At 37.5% G+C, this 16,356-nt stretch overlaps 3 protein-coding genes across 16 annotated transcripts in view; 1 reads left to right on the forward strand and 2 right to left on the reverse strand.

Moving 5' to 3' along the window:
- Positions 1-2,831, forward strand: part of LOC102233011 (teneurin-3) — a 323,707-nt gene extending 320,876 nt beyond the window's left edge. For all 12 annotated transcript variants that reach the window (XM_023333407.1, XM_023333406.1, XM_023333410.1 and 9 more), the window contains one exon: positions 572-2,831. In XM_023333407.1, coding sequence (XP_023189175.1) covers positions 572-1,327 — 756 coding nt within the window. In that variant the 3' untranslated portion in view covers positions 1,328-2,831. The remainder of the gene's footprint in view (positions 1-571) is intronic.
- Positions 2,832-4,184: 1,353 nt separating this feature from the next.
- dctd (dCMP deaminase) lies at positions 4,185-9,279 on the reverse strand. Its single transcript, XM_005810370.2, has 6 exons — positions 9,165-9,279; positions 8,393-8,492; positions 8,010-8,145; positions 6,796-6,912; positions 6,091-6,187; positions 4,185-4,901 (listed from the first exon to the last, which is right to left on the reverse strand). The coding sequence occupies exons 1-6, from the start codon at positions 9,197-9,199 to the stop codon at positions 4,748-4,750; spliced, it is 639 nt and encodes a 212-aa protein (XP_005810427.1). The 5' UTR covers positions 9,200-9,279; the 3' UTR covers positions 4,185-4,747.
- Positions 9,280-11,373: 2,094 nt separating this feature from the next.
- On the reverse strand, positions 11,374-16,137 carry cep44 (centrosomal protein 44). 3 transcript variants are annotated; one of them, XM_014475136.2, is made up of 11 exons: positions 16,009-16,137; positions 15,223-15,320; positions 14,665-14,812; positions 14,303-14,440; positions 13,468-13,539; positions 13,209-13,391; positions 12,975-13,100; positions 12,754-12,852; positions 12,551-12,622; positions 11,860-11,897; positions 11,374-11,587 (listed from the first exon to the last, which is right to left on the reverse strand). In XM_014475136.2, exons 2-11 carry the CDS (start codon positions 15,312-15,314, stop codon positions 11,503-11,505), a joined length of 1,053 nt encoding a protein of 350 aa, XP_014330622.1. In that variant the 5' UTR covers positions 15,315-15,320; positions 16,009-16,137; the 3' UTR covers positions 11,374-11,502. The 3 variants fall into 3 exon arrangements, 2 of the variants coding, with proteins under 2 accessions (XP_014330622.1, XP_023190203.1); XM_023334435.1 differs by lacking the exon at positions 16,009-16,137 and having other exon boundaries at positions 14,665-14,774; positions 15,223-15,315; XR_002752806.1 differs by lacking the exons at positions 11,374-11,587; positions 11,860-11,897 and having other exon boundaries at positions 12,754-12,887.
- Between the last annotated feature and the right edge of the window lie 219 nt (positions 16,138-16,356).

A 16,356-nucleotide genomic window follows, 5' to 3' on the forward strand; every position in this document is an offset into this window, starting at 1 on the left:
CACAAAGTATTTGTTTTTACAATCTTTTATGGTTTTATGAGTAGAACCACGTCTACCCAGAGACTTTTACTGAGAAGCCAACTTTGCATCCAAATCAGCTTTTACTTAATTTATCAAACCTGGCTGGATATACCAAGAAAAGAAAGTGACCCAAATCCCGTTATAATCCTACGAGTAAATTTGCTCAATCAAGCCAAAACATTTTTTAATTAAATGCCTTTCTTTAAGTACAGAAAAATCATCTTGAAGTTTTGGATTTACAATGATTAACTTCCCTTTCCTACAAAAAGGAAAGGATTACAGTATTTGCTTGATTTTAGTTATTTTTCTTTTTTTCTTGACATGCAAGTATTTTTAACTTGATGGTTTTGGCCAATGTGTCAAACATTTTGCACACCCCTGGTCTGTTGTATAAAATCCCAACAAAATACATGGAAGTTTGTAGTTGCAATATGGCAGAAGGTGAAGGAATGTACATGAGTATAAATGTTTCTGCAAGGCACATTGGTGGCTGTTTGTGTTTTAAGACGCTGGACATGTTATGATGTCTCCTCGTTGCTTCTCTCTGCAGTCTATCTCAGGTGTGCAACAGGAAGTAACTCGCCAGTCATCCGCCTTCCTGTCCTTCGAGCGCATGCCAGAAATCCAGCCCAGCCGACGGCACTCCGACCACACCAAGCCTTGGCTGTGGTTCGCGACCGTCAAGTCGCTGATTGGAAAGGGCGTCATGTTCGCTGTGGTGCAAGGACGAGTTGTGACAAATGCTCTAAACATCGCCAGCGAGGATTGCATCAAAGTGGCTGGGGTCCTGAACAACGCCTTCTACCTGGAGAACTTACATTTCACTGTTGAGGGACGAGACACTCACTACTTCATCAAGACCAGCCTTCCTGAGAACGACCTGAGCGCCCTGCGCCTCACCTCAGGCAGGAAGTCAATGGAAAACGGCGTGAACGTCACAGTGTCCCAGTCTACAACCGTGATGAACGGGAGAACGCGGCGCTTCGCTGACGTAGAACTGCAGTACGGTGCCCTGGTCCTCCACGTGCGCTACGGGACGACGCTGGACGAAGAGAAAACGCGAATCTTGGAGCAGGCGCGGCAGAGGGCGCTGTCGAGCGCCTGGGCACGTGAACAGCAGCGGGTGAGAGACGGGGAGGAAGGCGTGAGACTGTGGACGGAGGGAGAGAAAAGGCAGCTGCTGAGCAGTGGGAAAGTTCAAGGCTACGATGGCTACTATGTCCTGTCCATTGAGCAGTACTCCGAACTGGCCGACAGCGCCAACAACATCCAGTTCCTCCGGCAGAGTGAGATAGGGAGGAGGTAACACGGCGTGAACACGTCCAGACGGTTCCATCTCTGACTGTCAAAGACTAACACTAAAAAAAGTTCTGTTTTAACACTAAATGGATGTCACAGATTGAACTAAGACGGCAACAACTGCCCACTGACCCCCTTAGATTTCGCTTTGACCTGAAGCTACAGCTGTGACTGCCTTCATGCACCTGGGAAAGGTTCTTCAACGCCCTATGTTTTCTGTTCCCTCTCGTGCTTTTAGACAGGCTGCACGCATGCCTTTCCACTTCCCTCCGACAGGCCAGGCTAACCTGACTGCCATATTTGCAAGCTGTGTACCTGTTAAACAGAGACTTTGGTTAACGGAGGGAAACATAGAGACTGGTTCAGATAGGCAGCTTGGTGTGCGAGCAGCCGACTGAAGCAGTTAAACAGCCCTGGACTGTGCATCCCTAACAGATGTTGCGGGTACCATATGTCTGAGGGTCCAGATGGGCCCCATCACTCCAGTTTGAGCCTTGTCTATAGGATTTATTATTCCATGGCTGAAGCCATTGAATGGAACTGTTGTGGACTCTCTCTAAGAGAGACAGGCACAAAAAAGGACTGAAATTTGTACAAGTTTAAAAAAAAACAAATAAGACTTTTTGTTGTTTGTTTGTAATTTTTGGTTTCGATTTTCTATATAAACTTGCATTTGCTTCAGAGAAAAAAAAGGGATATTAAAATCAACAAAAGCGTTTACATCCTATTACCTACATGTATCGCACTATTACTACTATACCCACACCCCCACCACCACAACAGATCATGAGAAGAACTTATCAAAAACCAAATGTTGCATTGTATTTTTTTTTCCTCCTACTGATGGCTATGATCTATGGTCATTTCTACAAGCACTTCTCATCCCTTGTGCTAACCCAAGGCTTAGAAAGCAAACCTCAGTGTGCAGAGGTAAGGTGATCACAGTTCACACCGTCTGTGTCGACCAGGAAGACCCAAAAGAGTCCATTTCTTCTCCAAATTGTGACTCTGCTTCATAATGCATAGACCTTGTGATTTTGTCAGTCAAAGGTAGTAGTGCTGCTTGCAGTAGAAACTTGTTGTCATGGCTTGGTGGGACGGGGGGGCAGCTGGGTTGCTGTGTTTAGCGACAGACTGTTGCTTCTCTCGTTGTTTTTGCTCGTTTTTCTTAAAGGGACAGTGCATCTTCATGAATGACACGTAAGTAACTAATAGATCAAAAATCGATGTGGCTGTTTTCTCATTGATTGTAGGTCTCTGGTCTCTTAGAGATTTTTTCTGTGTACATGTCTGTACAAAGGTTGGAAGGCAACTTTAAACATTTCAAAGGCAACAGAGTTAACATCGTATGCTGCAAAGGGTTTCTTTTCAGACAAGTCGACGTGTTTTGTTGATTTAACTTTATGTTGAAAGTTGAGAAATTCCATTTATCCGTACATCGATATTAGTCTCAGAGAAAGTAATTTATGTACAGTGTTTCTACGGTAAAGAATAAAAATCTTTAAAACTCCTGTCGTTTTGGTGTCTTCCTTTTACTGGCAGTAATTGATTCAGTTTTGATTATTGTAATTACTACAAATCAACGAAAAGTTACAATAAAGTTCAAATTCAAACCCCGTTAATGCATTTATTCAGCTAATTTGTGTCAGAAATGATATTCAATGAAATGACATTTATTTGGAACATGTAAAATGTCAAAGAAGACATTAAAAAAAAAAAAAAAAAACAGAAGCAGAAAAACCTCAACCAGAATCAGGATTAGAACCAATCAACAGCTGGTGCGTTTGTGCCGCCATGGCGACTGGAATCAGAGATTGGCCTGGACTGGGAGGCCTGGGGTTGGGTTCCTCCTTAGCCTGCAGCTGCTGCGGCCTCTGGGAGCGCCAAGTGCTGCGAGCTTTCCATCCATCTCACCATACAAACGACTTCACACCCTCCAGGTGTCAAATTAATACGCACAGCTAGTCCACACTCATTCGTGACATAAATAATCCAAATGACGGTCAAAGATTCCCATTTTATCAAAAACAAAAAAAAGTAAAGCATAAAAAAAAATTATTCCTGTCAAGACTTATTCTCCAATAGTTTCGACCTACAGCAGTACAACTAAATAGTTTTACTCCACCAATATGGGAGAATTTTTCTGCCTTAAGTTGAGAGCACACATTTTCAGTCTGAAAGCAAGATTTCCTATCTTTTGTTCTCAAAACTTTAAATACTTGTGCTTACCTTTTCAGTTTGAAAGCAGGACTTCATGTCTCTCTTCTCAAAACTTGTAATGATTGCACTTCTGCTCGCTTTCAAATATTCACTGTGCTTTCTCAAACTTTTCTCCTCACGCTCAAAACTTTTCTGTGCTCGTATCAAATCTTGCACGCTTCTGCTCACTTTTCATTTTCTGCTCTCTCGGAACAAAACAGTCCTGTTGCCTGGCAACCTGTCAGCCAATAGAATTAAAGTGTTATACTGGATGAGTTTGTTTCCTTCTAATGGGTGTGTCTGTGTGGCTACTATTGGTTGCAGTAACCTGCGCCACCCACTGGATGTTGTTTCTCCCTACATCGCGAGTCCTGCTTTCAAACTGAAAATGTGTGCTCTCCAATTATGGCAGAAAAATTCCCCCATACACCAACCCTAGTTCATTTTATCAAAAATGAATATGATCAAATATCAGCAGGTATGCAGAGGGGTTAGTCATTCCAACATCCCGTCTAAACCACATGTAACTAGGTGGAGAGTTGTGCCAATTGTAAATCGTCTTTAAAAAAACAGCTTTTTTTTCAATCTGTATTTTTTTCATCATGTATGGAATTATGCAAACTGTGTACATGTTTTTAAAAGAATAAAAAGCATTAAGTCATTAAGCTTTTGTCATCCCACTTTTATTGCACTGGGAGGCACAGATGGCTAATATAGTAGAAGGAGGGATGGTGTAAACATCTGCCTTCCCTCATTAATAAGAATACAAATTCAATGGTGTGCATCTGATTAGCTGTCAATGACTGTCAGCGTAACAAAAAAAAAGTCATTAGCTCAGATAGTTTTGTGTGTGTTTTTAAACACGCCTTTCCTTAGCATATCGGGTCTAAAATGTAAGCAAACTAATAAAATGGTGGCAAACACCACAGGCGAATTTCCACATCTGTAACAATCCAGAGAGATGCACAGTAACAATGATATCCAGCATTAAGAGTATTTATAACCAATAAAAAATAATGCTACAGTAAAGTTGTGGATCAAAAAATAAAACCTCTCTTTAAAACGTACACAGATTTTTTTTTTCCATTAAAGAAATGGGGGGAAAAAATCATTAAAGATTAAAAAAAAAAAAAAAACATCAAACACAATGCTCATGCTAAATAAAATGCTGAATGCTATTTTCCAAACTGTGAGGATTAAACTACTTCCCTACTGAACAGCATCGTGTTCAGGAGTTGTTCATGGAAACAGCGGCAGAATCTGCTCTTTCTCCGTCTGCTTGGTTCAGCTGCTCCCCTCGCTGGTGGCAGAGTCCAGCGTTTCCCCGGTGGTTAATGGAATTAAAATCAATAACAATCTCAGACCTTTTGGGCTTGAACTGCCTGTCAAAACACGGAGGAAAAACTGAAGGTCAAATCACACAGATGAGTTGATGATGCACACAACACTAGCAGGGCATGTCGAGAGGGTAAAGGTCAATCCTTTCCAATCAGATTTCTCGCCATGGCCCCTGTCTCATGATGGAATCGGTTCATTCGAGTCGTCACTCTGTCAACGAGAGCTGAGCAGCTTCTAGAGAGAGAGAGAAACTTCTCTGATCTAATAAAAGGCTAATATAACAATGAGAAAAAATTGTTTATTTGACTTCTGAAATCAAATACATGCAGAGATCTGGAAACCAGATTGGACAAAAACTTAAATAACTTTCTGATTTTTCCTGACTTACAACAAGACATTTTTCCAATATTATGAGTGAATTAATCTGCCAGAAGAACTTAGATGTTTTCATCAATTTTAAGAAGTTATTTACTTAAAACAAGCTACTATATCTCACTGAAAAGCTACTTGTAAGTTAGTAAATAAGACAAAACTAAGCTAGTTGGACTAGAAACTAGACTAAAAATACTTTTGTGTTTTTGTAGTCCTTTTAGAATATACTTAAACTAGTTTGGAGCTTAAATCTGTAAATAATTAAAATATTTGGAAATGATGTGATTATTTTAGAAACTATTAAACTCTCCCATCAATTAAGAACACATCAGCGGGAGTGGTGGAGATTTTATTTTTACCACTTTTTGAACTTGTAGGATCAGATTAAGTTAACTTTTGTTTACATCCAAGTTGTAAGAAACTAATAGTTACTATTTTGTCTGTTTTACATTTCTGCCCCGATTTCCTTAATTGTTGGTGATCATAAAAAACCAAAGGTCTGAGAATCAGCCACTTTTACGTTTTGATCTGCTGACAGACAGACCTGCCCATCAGGTCACTTATGCACATGCCTGGTTAACAGTCACTCCACTGTTGCCAACTTAGCAACTTTGTCACTATATGCAGTGACTTTTCAGACAGAAAAAAAGAGGGAAAAAAAATCAGCATTGGACAACATCGGAAAAGACTTTTTAAAAAAGCTCTTTTCTTTTTAAAATACGACTAAAACTGGTCTCTAGACTTTTCTAAACAAGAAGCTCAACCTACTAAATCTCCAGGCATACCTGAGTAAGCTCAATTTCCCTCCATCACACGCAGATAAATACATAAAGCAGGAAACAAGCAGTGTTTGTGATCTACCTGTACTGTACTCCAGCCATGCTGAGCAGCTTTCTGGAAGCAACCATCTCGGGCGTATCATGGTATTTGTCCGAAAGATACACAACTTCTTTAAGACCTGGATGGAGAGAGGTAGAGAAACAGAACCGATTTTAGATATTAAACATGTATATGTATCAGGTCATGTTATATGACATTCAACCCAGATCAGATTTACAGCAGACAGCTGATATTCAACTTTGCAGATTTAAGTTGTTGCCCTGCTGAAGACTTTTTTTGATAGTTTATCAATTCTAAATTTCAAAGAATATTTTCCAAACAGACAAGTTAGACTGATATGTGGCCAGATTTCCACAGCAACCAATCAGAGGTTACACAACAGATATGAAAGAAGCGTTAGTCTGAAAACACTTTTTTTTCAGCAATCAACTAGGGCTGAAGCAATTAATCAGATTATTCGATTATTGAGAATATCAACTAATTTAGTAATTAATCATTCGTAACTTGAGTATGCAGACTTTTTATCCGTCCATTTATGCAGTAGGCGGTCCATTTTTTATCCGATTAATTATGAGAATAATCAAGTATTAAAATAATCATTAGTTGCAGTCCTACAAACTATTAAGTGAAATCTGCTCTTTAAATAATCTCAAAAGTAAAAATTAGAAATTCATAACAATAAAAGGCTCTTATGTATGAGGATATTATTTTAACTCTGTCATTCACCTGCTTGGATGATGAGTTTAGCACATTCATTGCATGGGAACAAAGCCACATACATTGTGCATCCTTTCACATCAGCGCTGTTCTTGTTCATGATGGCATTCAGTTCTGCATGGCACACTGTGGGACCAAACAGACCACAGACTCAGCACAATATGAGGCGGGTTAGTTTACATCCATGTTACATTACAAACAAGGCGCACATCTAACCATGGGACCTTTGACCTGAGAGAAAATTTTCCTTGGAATGCACTGATATGAGAATTTGGGCAAATATCAATATTGATTTTGCTGTTATGTTCAATAACCGATATTTACTGATGATATGTATATTTTGCACATTTTATGACTATTTTAACAGTGTGAAAAAACAACTACACAGACATTGCTTCTGTACTTCAGTTAAACACCTCATAACCTTGTGACACAGTAGCTGCCTTTCCATTACAAATGTGCACAAAACTTTGCACATTCTCCCAAATTTTTAGATTTTTGCATATGTTGAAAAAATACAATTTCACAATTGCAGTGTTTCGATTAAATAGGAGATGCAATTAAAATCACATGTGAAACAGTTTATTCATGTGATAATTTATTAATAGGCACGCCGTCATCCTCATGCCACTTCCGGTTGTTTTCACCAGTAGTAACATCCGATTGTTGATCACATGACTCATGACACGGAAAAGGCGTTTCTGTTAAGGTTTTGCAAAATATACTAATTTCATACCATTAAAATCCACCTCATCCGAGTGCAAATTTTTTTATCAAATAACTTTTGTTTTTTCAAAATTGGCATGTTTCCAAAAATCAAATTTGTTTTTGTCATTCCAAACTGTGCAATTATGTGGTTAATGGAAAGCAGTTAGTAATAGCATCACTATCACATGACCAACCCCTTCCTGCTCCGAAACACAAAGAGCAACAGGATGGAAATAAACATTTTGTTAATTTTGGCTCAGTTTTACTTATTGAACCGATACATTAAAGGTGACCAACACTGAGCAATATCTATGTTCATCACAATATATCGTGCATCCACAGCTTACTCTTTATACATTTACACAATCCAAAACATTTAAGTAAACTTGTAGAATCTCCATGTCAGGTTTTGATGTGCTTTGTTAAAAAAGATGAAAAAAAACAAAGAGTACCTTATTCAGATCAAAATTTGGAAAAAGGAAAAGCGGGACGCATTGTTGGCGATGTGTTCCTACCATAAGGGTATTTGGTGTTGAGGCGGTCATCAGCAGAACGAGACCAGGGCAACAGGTCGTCATCACAACCATTGGGCATGCCGTTGTAACCAATGCCAACAATCTTATTCTCTTGATTCACTATGCATGCGCCCACCTGCCGGGAGAGAGAGGGTCTGAAAACATCAGTTATTTACCACACACACACACACAGTTTGGTCTTTTTGCATTCAACTTGACACAAATACTAAAGGAAACACTCCATGTTCGCTACTGTTGTCAACTCCTGAGCAAGAAAAACTGTTAAAACATCTAAATATGTTAAGTAGTTAATAAAAATGCAACCGTCAACCCCTAGCCACAGTATTTAGTAGCTTCATTCCAGTCCATTCGCTCTCACTCACCTGTGAACTTGGGTCTTTGCTCCTTTGTGCTGACAGAAAGGCTACAGCCATGAAATACTCTGGCCACTCCAGGTAGTCTTCCCTTTTCCGGGTCGCACTTCTGTAGACACACAAAGACAGAATATAGTTTAATGAATTATGGAGAAAAGAAAAGTTTAAACAACCTTGTCTCTGACTAGTTGAATTTTTTGTTCTGACTTCTGAGTAATAGTTGACATAAGTAATGTGGAGGATGAAGACTTAATTTAATAGATTTCATTTCTTACTCTTAAATCAGAATTTCCAGGTCAGAAAACTCAAATTTAAAGCCTTGTAATTTTGGGATTAAAACCTGGTGATTGTGCTAATCATTATCAGCTTTTTATATACAACTAATAATTATCTAAGTTAACTTTTAAAACATCGCGAGTTGGATAAGACTGAGTAAAATTTTGCTTGAGGAAAAACACCAGACAAAATCTTTGAGGCGGAGAAGTAAAAGTCCTTCAATCGAAGAGGACGGTAATGCGCATGTGCAAGCAAAAAGTCGTACATAGGACTAGTAGAAAACTTATTTCAAATATATCAATTATTTACGGTCTATCTTAACGTAACAAACACATTTAACACGACCACACCTCTACTTTCGTGTCTAATACATGTGTCAGACATGTTGACTTGCCCTCTCAGACTGGAGACTGAGATAAAACAAACCGCATATGACGAAACATTCAAGTTATTATCTGACCCTTCGCACATGTGTTAGTCATTTGTAATATAAGCGAGGTTTTACCCATTCAGCAGGTCCGGCAGCTTGTTTTCTTCCATGGTGCACAGAAGAGAGGAAGCTATGTTGGAGCAGCGAAATCAAACGCAACAGAACCCTGCTACACTGAAAGGGGAATTATTCCCGCGTTTACCGTGGGTTAAAGGGCCCAATGCGTAATCTGACAGGCGAAGCAACAACTTCAGGCCTTTCACTAAAAACGCTCTGATTTGAACGTGGGATGAAAAATATGTTATTGTAGACCAGACTTACTTCACTGCTGATACTTAAGGAATGGGTCTTGTGTTATTTCATATTTATAGATTACCCTGTTAGACCTGCTCAGGGGAGTAAAATTTTCCAATCTTGTAATTCACGGTCAGCTCTTTATCGCCACCTGTTGGATACAATTTACAAATACAACGAAGTAATTTTAGACCAGTCTTAGTTCTGTGTGCGATGTATAATTTCCCAAAAAGGAAGAAAGTTAAGAAGCAGCAGTTCTAGGTTGTTCAATTGAATAAAATTGTCACAATAATTTTAACAAAACCTAAAGGTTAGTAAGTCATACCACCATTCAAAATCAGACCTGTAACTTTGTGTACACAAGGAATTTACTCTTGGTTCTGCTTTGCTTTTAGTATATATATCTACAGTATATGGATATATATATATATATATATATATATATATATATATATATATATATATATATATATATATATATATATATATATATATATATAGTGTTTTTTTACAAGAGGAAGACAGTCGAATGAATGCTAATATGCATAGATGTGATGTAAGATAATATAAGATAATTTTATTAGTCTCCCATAGAAGAAATTTATCTTGGAAGCAGGGGCAAAACTGCACAACAATAAAAGCCCATCCAAAAGGACAGTAACCATGAATAAATACATAAAAACAAAAAAATACATAAAAGCACAGATGTCAGTTCGGCAGTACATCCCCATAACCATTTCCATTCACATACAATACATCCTCTACATACTACTCTTGGTCATCGTCTGGACCTCTTGTTACTCTGTCCAGGCCCTGCCAATCTGCCATTTATCAGGTTAATGGAGAGTGGTACAAATGAATGTTTCAGACAGTAATATTTGCACAGGGGAACCCTGAACCTTCTCCCAGAGTTCATAAGAACATATTCTGATGCGAGCACATGTGACCCATCAGACAAGATGTTCTGAGCTTGCCTGATGGTAGCCTGCTCAAACAGGTGCTGTGGAGAAGATAGAGTTTTAAGTTATCAAAGAAAGCCTGGAGAAGATACTGTCTCTGTGACAGCTGATATTTGCAAATAGCACTCTTTACCAGTAACCTGAAAGAAAGTCTAAATAGTTTGTTTCCAGGATGTGTGGGGTCTGCAGAGATTTTGGTTGCACTTAGAGCTGTATAAACCTTGGATGGGGGGGAAGGTGGGTCCTGATGATTCTGTAAAAATAACCCAAAAGTGATTCAAGAAGTTTGTTCTGAGCTCTGCTGCAGCTAGGGATCAAACAGCATTGTTGAACTTGTCTTGTGTTCTGTCAGGTCAGTGTAAAACAGGTCTCTACTTCATCATTCATTGTGTCCTACATCAAATCATACGGATGTAAACATAGCTTTGGTTGTTAGAAGGCACTTTTTCCTCTCAGTGATATTCATTTTTATTCTTTTTTTTGTGTGATTCTTTTAACTTCTTAAATTATTACAATTTACAGTTTGCAATGATCAGCTACTATACTCCAATCTTTATTTAGGACAGTCATACTACAATGGTAGCTTGTGTCTTTGCTTTTTTTTTGTTTTGACATAAACTAGACTCAGGACAACAAGATGGCCTCCTGCCGAATAGTGTGTTGATTTCCCTTTTGCTTCCAAAACATCCCATCTAGGCATGGATTCCTCTGGATCCCCAAAGCCTTGTTGTGGTATCTCTTAGCAAAAAATGTTAACAGGAAATCCTTTCAGTCCCAGTAGTTGAAACATGGGAGCTGCAAAGTGCATCTGTAACATAATTCATCATACCAGACCGTCTACTTTTATTACTCTGGAGTCCAATTGTAATGGTCATGTGCCCATTGTTGACAGTTTTAGAAGTGGAGACAGATCAGCATGGATGTCCCAACTGGACAGTTTTGTTTTTGTTTTAGCTTGACAATAATACAGGAGAGAATAAATAAACACTACATTGTGGTAAAAAAAAAAAATACACATTCACAACCATTTAAAAACAAATCATTTAATGTCAAAAGGTTATCTGGTAGTAAATTTAATGCATTGATAAAAGTGATCATTTGGGATATATATATATATAAACTTTAAAAAAAGGCAGAAAAGTGTGAATTTAGCTCTTGAGCTAAGATGTGACTCCACCATCAGAAGTTAGACTCAGGATGGTGCAGGACTCCTTGTTCTTCAACAGACTAGAAGTTTCCTTCATCCTAAAATAAAAAGAACACAAAAAAGGTAAAATAAAACACCAGCTTAACAACCCTAATGTTGAAAAACAGAGCTATAAAAGAATAAAGGTCTGAGGGTTTAACTGATCTTTCTATTAGAGAATCCAAAGCAGAGAGTAACTTTAGTATGTTAAATTTCTGTTCATACCATTAAACAGAAATAAAACATGGTTTCACTGCTTTAATGTCTAATTGAATAGAATGGGGAACTAAATGGCATCTAATGAACAATTATGACGTAAAGGAAAACTTACATGTTAGTAATCCTCTGCAGTCTTTCCTTTAGATCTTTCTGGATAAACAAACAAGGACAAACAAAAAAACAGCATCAGGTTTTTTCTCAAAATAAAGTCAGTGTGTATTCTCTACTAATGATACTCATAAAATGCAATATAAAAAGTTATTAGCTGTCTTATAAAAATGTAACAGCTCAAAATGAGAGAAAAATAAAATTGTGCCAATGGCGCCCCTGGTGGCAAGTTGGAACAAATACACATAAATCTGCATTGATGCATGATAATGAAGGTGACATGAAAAGACAACAAAGATTGCTCTAACATCCATAAAGCTGTGTCCATTGATTTCAGGGAAGGCTATACATTTTGTTTTATATTTTTTATTAAAATACAAATAAAAACAATATTTTTAAAAGCTTAAAAATTATTTATATTTAGAGATGCCTGCCTCATTTCCTATCAGAAACAATTTTCTTGGTTGAATGAAAAAAATAACTTTAAATCGAAATCTGCCAGGTGTATGGGTAATTGTGGGCTTAACTATATACATGTAATTTATTTCAAGAGATCCCCTCCTTGGTGTGGGCGCCCGACCCCCAATGAACTAATTGCCAATTGTCTTGCTAAACATACACACCTGTCTGTGTGAAGCATGCTGATTCGAGTGTGACTGCCTGATAGATACTGAGTAGTAAGAAATTGTTCTCACCTGTGAGGAATCGACAGCTGAAAGGGAGGAATGGGGGGAGATGAGTGGCTCTGCTGGCAATGAAGCATTAAGCTACAAAAAGGAGAAAAAAGTATTCATAAAATACGTGGTTTGGAATATTTCTAATTAACCTTATATTTTGTCTCTTTTACAGACAAAGACTCAACATCAGTGAATTAAATTGTTCCAGTTTGATGCCCAACCTGAACATCCCTTAGCTCCAGTTTAGCTTCCAGTAACACCACTCTGCTCATCAGGTTTTCCCAACTTTCTTTGGGTACCATAACAACTTCCTCATCATTCTGAAGATGAAAGAGAATATCACACTTCTTTTTAACTGTTGATGGTGAGGAAATGCTATTATTAGATTTTTTTGAAAATCAACTAATAAGTTAAGATTTTAAAAGTTGAATATTATATAAACCTTATTTTCATTTTTGAACTCCAGTTCTTTGAGTCGTTTTTCCAGAATATCCAGCTTGTTGAATGCAGACATAAGAGTGTGTATATTAGCCTCCAGGGCCGAGAGTCTTCTATCCACCTCAGATGACTGAAAGACAGAAAGAAATGACTAATAAAAAAAAAATGTGTGCTCAATGTTAAATTATTCAATAAATACTAACAAACCATGATCTAATCTATTTTTCATTACACTTACAAATAAAAAGCTCTCCTTTGACTCCTCTTCATCTGGAGTTGGGATTTCAGACAAACCAGAGGGGGATATTTCAGAGTGATGGGTAGAGCCTTCATTATCAGCAGAAAAAGTGTCTCCTTTGGCTGGATTAGCGAAATGGAAAGGATTTCTTCTGTGATCTTCCACAAACGGGATTTTGGACGCCTAAAACAAAATGGAACTTTGTTAAAAATAAAAACATATCAATTCCTGGTGGAATAAATCTCAGTATTAGACTTACAGCATCTGCATCAGTGGGTGTCAGATGACTTTTCTTTCTGAGATTGTGTTTAGTAGGATATCTCACTTTGGGCTACAAAACAAACACACACACTGTTCAAATAATCGAAAATAGTAATATGGAACTGTCTGTATAGTTTTCATACATGTATTTCCTCACAGTAAAACTTTTTGGAAGCATTATTTTTGTTGAGCAGCTGACTAATGTAGTGTTTTGACTTCATATTATTACATCTGTGTCTTTTTTCTAAATGCTACATGTATATACGTAGTAGCTGTGTTTCAGTTACAAATGTGTCTTTGTCAATATTCCTCTAATGTCAAAAAAACACAACTTCACAATTGCAGTGTTTCCATTGAAAAAGAAAAAAAAATCCCAGGTGAAGTTTGTTCACTTTAAGTCATTAAAAACAGGCTCTGCTATCGTCCTCTGCTATAAAAATAATTTTTTATTTATTTTGAAATAAAAAATTGCGAGGGAAAATAAACCAATTCACATATAGCCAAAAGTAAACAAATCATCCAAATCAAAACGTATCAAAAAATGAGTTTTTTTCTAAATTGCCACATTTCCATTGAGGAGTTCTATTAACGAAATGTCAAATTGTGCAATTATATGGTCAACAAAAACACAGCTAGTACTGATGATCTTAATTACATAATATTATAACCTAGTACACAAATGTTGATATTTTTTTTGTGGAAAAACTGTCATATCTGTACTGAATCAGCTTAATCTGAGTTACTGTCAAGTTTTACGTTGTTATTAAATGACTGGATTTAAATCTGTTCCCAAGTGATCCGTTTCTCAGACCTTCCTTCTAAATGCGTGTTACCTTGTGGAGCTGCTTATGTCTCTGCAGAACCAGATTAATGATGTCACAGATGAAGGAGATTTTCCTCTGAGAAAACCCCCACTGGAGGAACTGCTCCTTGGTCAGTATGGGCTTATAGTGGAAGATATCTCTTAGAACCTGGAGGCAAAACATGCAAACAAGTGTATGAATCTATAGATTTGTAGAACTAAGTAAAATGACACTATAAATTTGTGCCAAACTTTTATCATCAGAAAAAAATATGTGAGGCAAAAACTTTCCAATGCAGCCAGAAACTTGTGTTTCCTTTAGTCAGCAGATCTTAATCTGATGGTGATGTAACAGAGCTTTCTCTTTCTGTTCCCTACATGGGTCCATGTTACCTTATAAAGCGTGTCAGTGAATCTGAGGTCGGTTTTGCCGGACAGTTCCAGTCCAGCTGCCACAAGCTGCTCAGCAAAAGGTGGAGAGAATGTGGTGAGGGTGAAGCTCACTATGGGGAGAAAAGAGGAGGGGTCTCCTTTGGAAAGCCTGATGCAGAAACAAACACCATCAACATTGAGGACAAATGCAACTGCTATGTCAGCTGATTAGATTTAAACACTGACTTAATGCACTGTAGAAAACTCAGCGTTTGATGTTTTGGCATGACTTTGACAATAAGAACAAAAACTGTAGTAGCAAAAGTTATCCTTAAAGTTTCTTTCCTGGCATAATGAATAATTTCCATGAAAGAAAGCATTCTCTGTCTCTCTGTTGTCAAGTTCCTTATCCCAATTAGATGAAAGGATAATAAATAAAGTCTGGAAATACATAGTTTTTCAGACCTGCGGTCCTATAATTTATAGTTTTCCACATTGAGCAAGAACATTCAGGTTTCAATGGGAAAGTATTCCATGGCTTACAATAATTTTTGTAATGGGAAACTTGGGAAGGCTTACCCACTGTAATCAACATCTGATGGGTACTTAATCACTCGCAGTAGACCTTCTAATTTCCTGATGCAACTCTGAACATTTCCTGCAGAAAGCATTGTAGCCTATGGGAAACAGACAAAGTTATGTCTTCATGTATAACATCAACAACACAGCAGGCACTATACATGCTCTAAGAGCAGCAGTTAGCTACAACGTTTGGTGTTTTGGGAAATATTTATGACTGACAACGTTAGACAACACCAGCATCTCCTACTTTTCACAGCATTATTGAATAGGATACAAAAGGTTATGTAGGAAATTCAAAATACATATAATGTTTAACTGGGTATATTTATTACATAATAAATAAAACACAGTTTGAGATTAATTAAACCATGATTTATTATTATTATTTACAATTCTAGAGCTTTAGCACATTAAATATTTAACCAATTAAAGATTGAGTTTTGCAAAAACTGCCTTTAGGGTCAAACTAACATTGCTAAGTTTGACTGGGAGATATTGTAGTTTTCAAACTGCACCAGAGGAAAGCTTGTCTCAAGTCAAGCCAAGAGTCTTAAAATTGTCCTTTTTCGGTGTTAACAAATCAAATTAAGCTTCCACCAATCAAAAATAACTGTGTTTTCTAGAATATAATGAGTTTGGATCGGGAGCTAAAGCAGATGAAATGTGTGCAGTGTCAAATCCAGCTGAACAGGCTTTGAACAATTATTGAACCAACTGATAACTCTTGGCCATCGTCAATAAAAGAAAAAAACAAAACATACATAGTAATTAATAACCACTTACCGTACCCCGAACTGTAAAGGACAATAATCAACACGTTTTAACAAGTTAGCTGGTGCGCTTAGGAAAATTTCGACTTTACTAGCAAGTGCTAATTTCTGCCTCTGGTACTTTTGTTTCTGCCGGGTGTTCAACGGCACGACGCGTGATTGGCTACTCCACGCTTACGTATCCCCTACGTAAATCGACGTTTTGATACCGATGACGTAGCTTTCACGGACTTGCTTTCTGAGGTTTTTTTAAAACACAGATAGAAAAAAATGACTTATGCCCGGTTGGTGTTGATACCCCCTCTTTATTTTGAGCTTTTAACCAGAAAAAGAAGAGACATTATTTATTTCGAACATTGCG

This window comes from Xiphophorus maculatus, chromosome 5 (assembly GCF_002775205.1).
Source record: "Xiphophorus maculatus strain JP 163 A chromosome 5, X_maculatus-5.0-male, whole genome shotgun sequence".
NCBI classification, from domain to species: domain Eukaryota; kingdom Metazoa; phylum Chordata; class Actinopteri; order Cyprinodontiformes; family Poeciliidae; genus Xiphophorus; species Xiphophorus maculatus.

Excerpts from the sequence above, each read along its gene's own strand:
- dctd (XM_005810370.2), bottom strand. The coding sequence starts at position 9,199 with ATGGAAGAAAACAAGCTGCCGGACCTGCTGAATGG. Across the intron at positions 6,188-6,795 it reads TAAACTCATCATCCAAGCAG|GTCTTAAAGAAGTTGTGTAT; the intron begins GTGAATGACAGA and ends CTCTCCATCCAG. Across the intron at positions 4,902-6,090 it reads ATGGCTGGAGTACAGTACAG|GCAGTTCAAGCCCAAAAGGT; the intron begins GTAGATCACAAA and ends GTGTTTTGACAG.
- cep44 (XM_014475136.2), bottom strand. The coding sequence starts at position 15,314 with ATGCTTTCTGCAGGAAATGTTCAGAGTTGCATCAGGAAATTAGAAGGT. Across the intron at positions 14,441-14,664 it reads TCACTGACACGCTTTATAAG|GTTCTAAGAGATATCTTCCA; the intron begins GTAACATGGACC and ends TTTTGCCTCCAG. Across the intron at positions 12,853-12,974 it reads AGTTCAAAAATGAAAATAAG|AATGATGAGGAAGTTGTTAT; the intron begins GTTTATATAATA and ends TTTCATCTTCAG.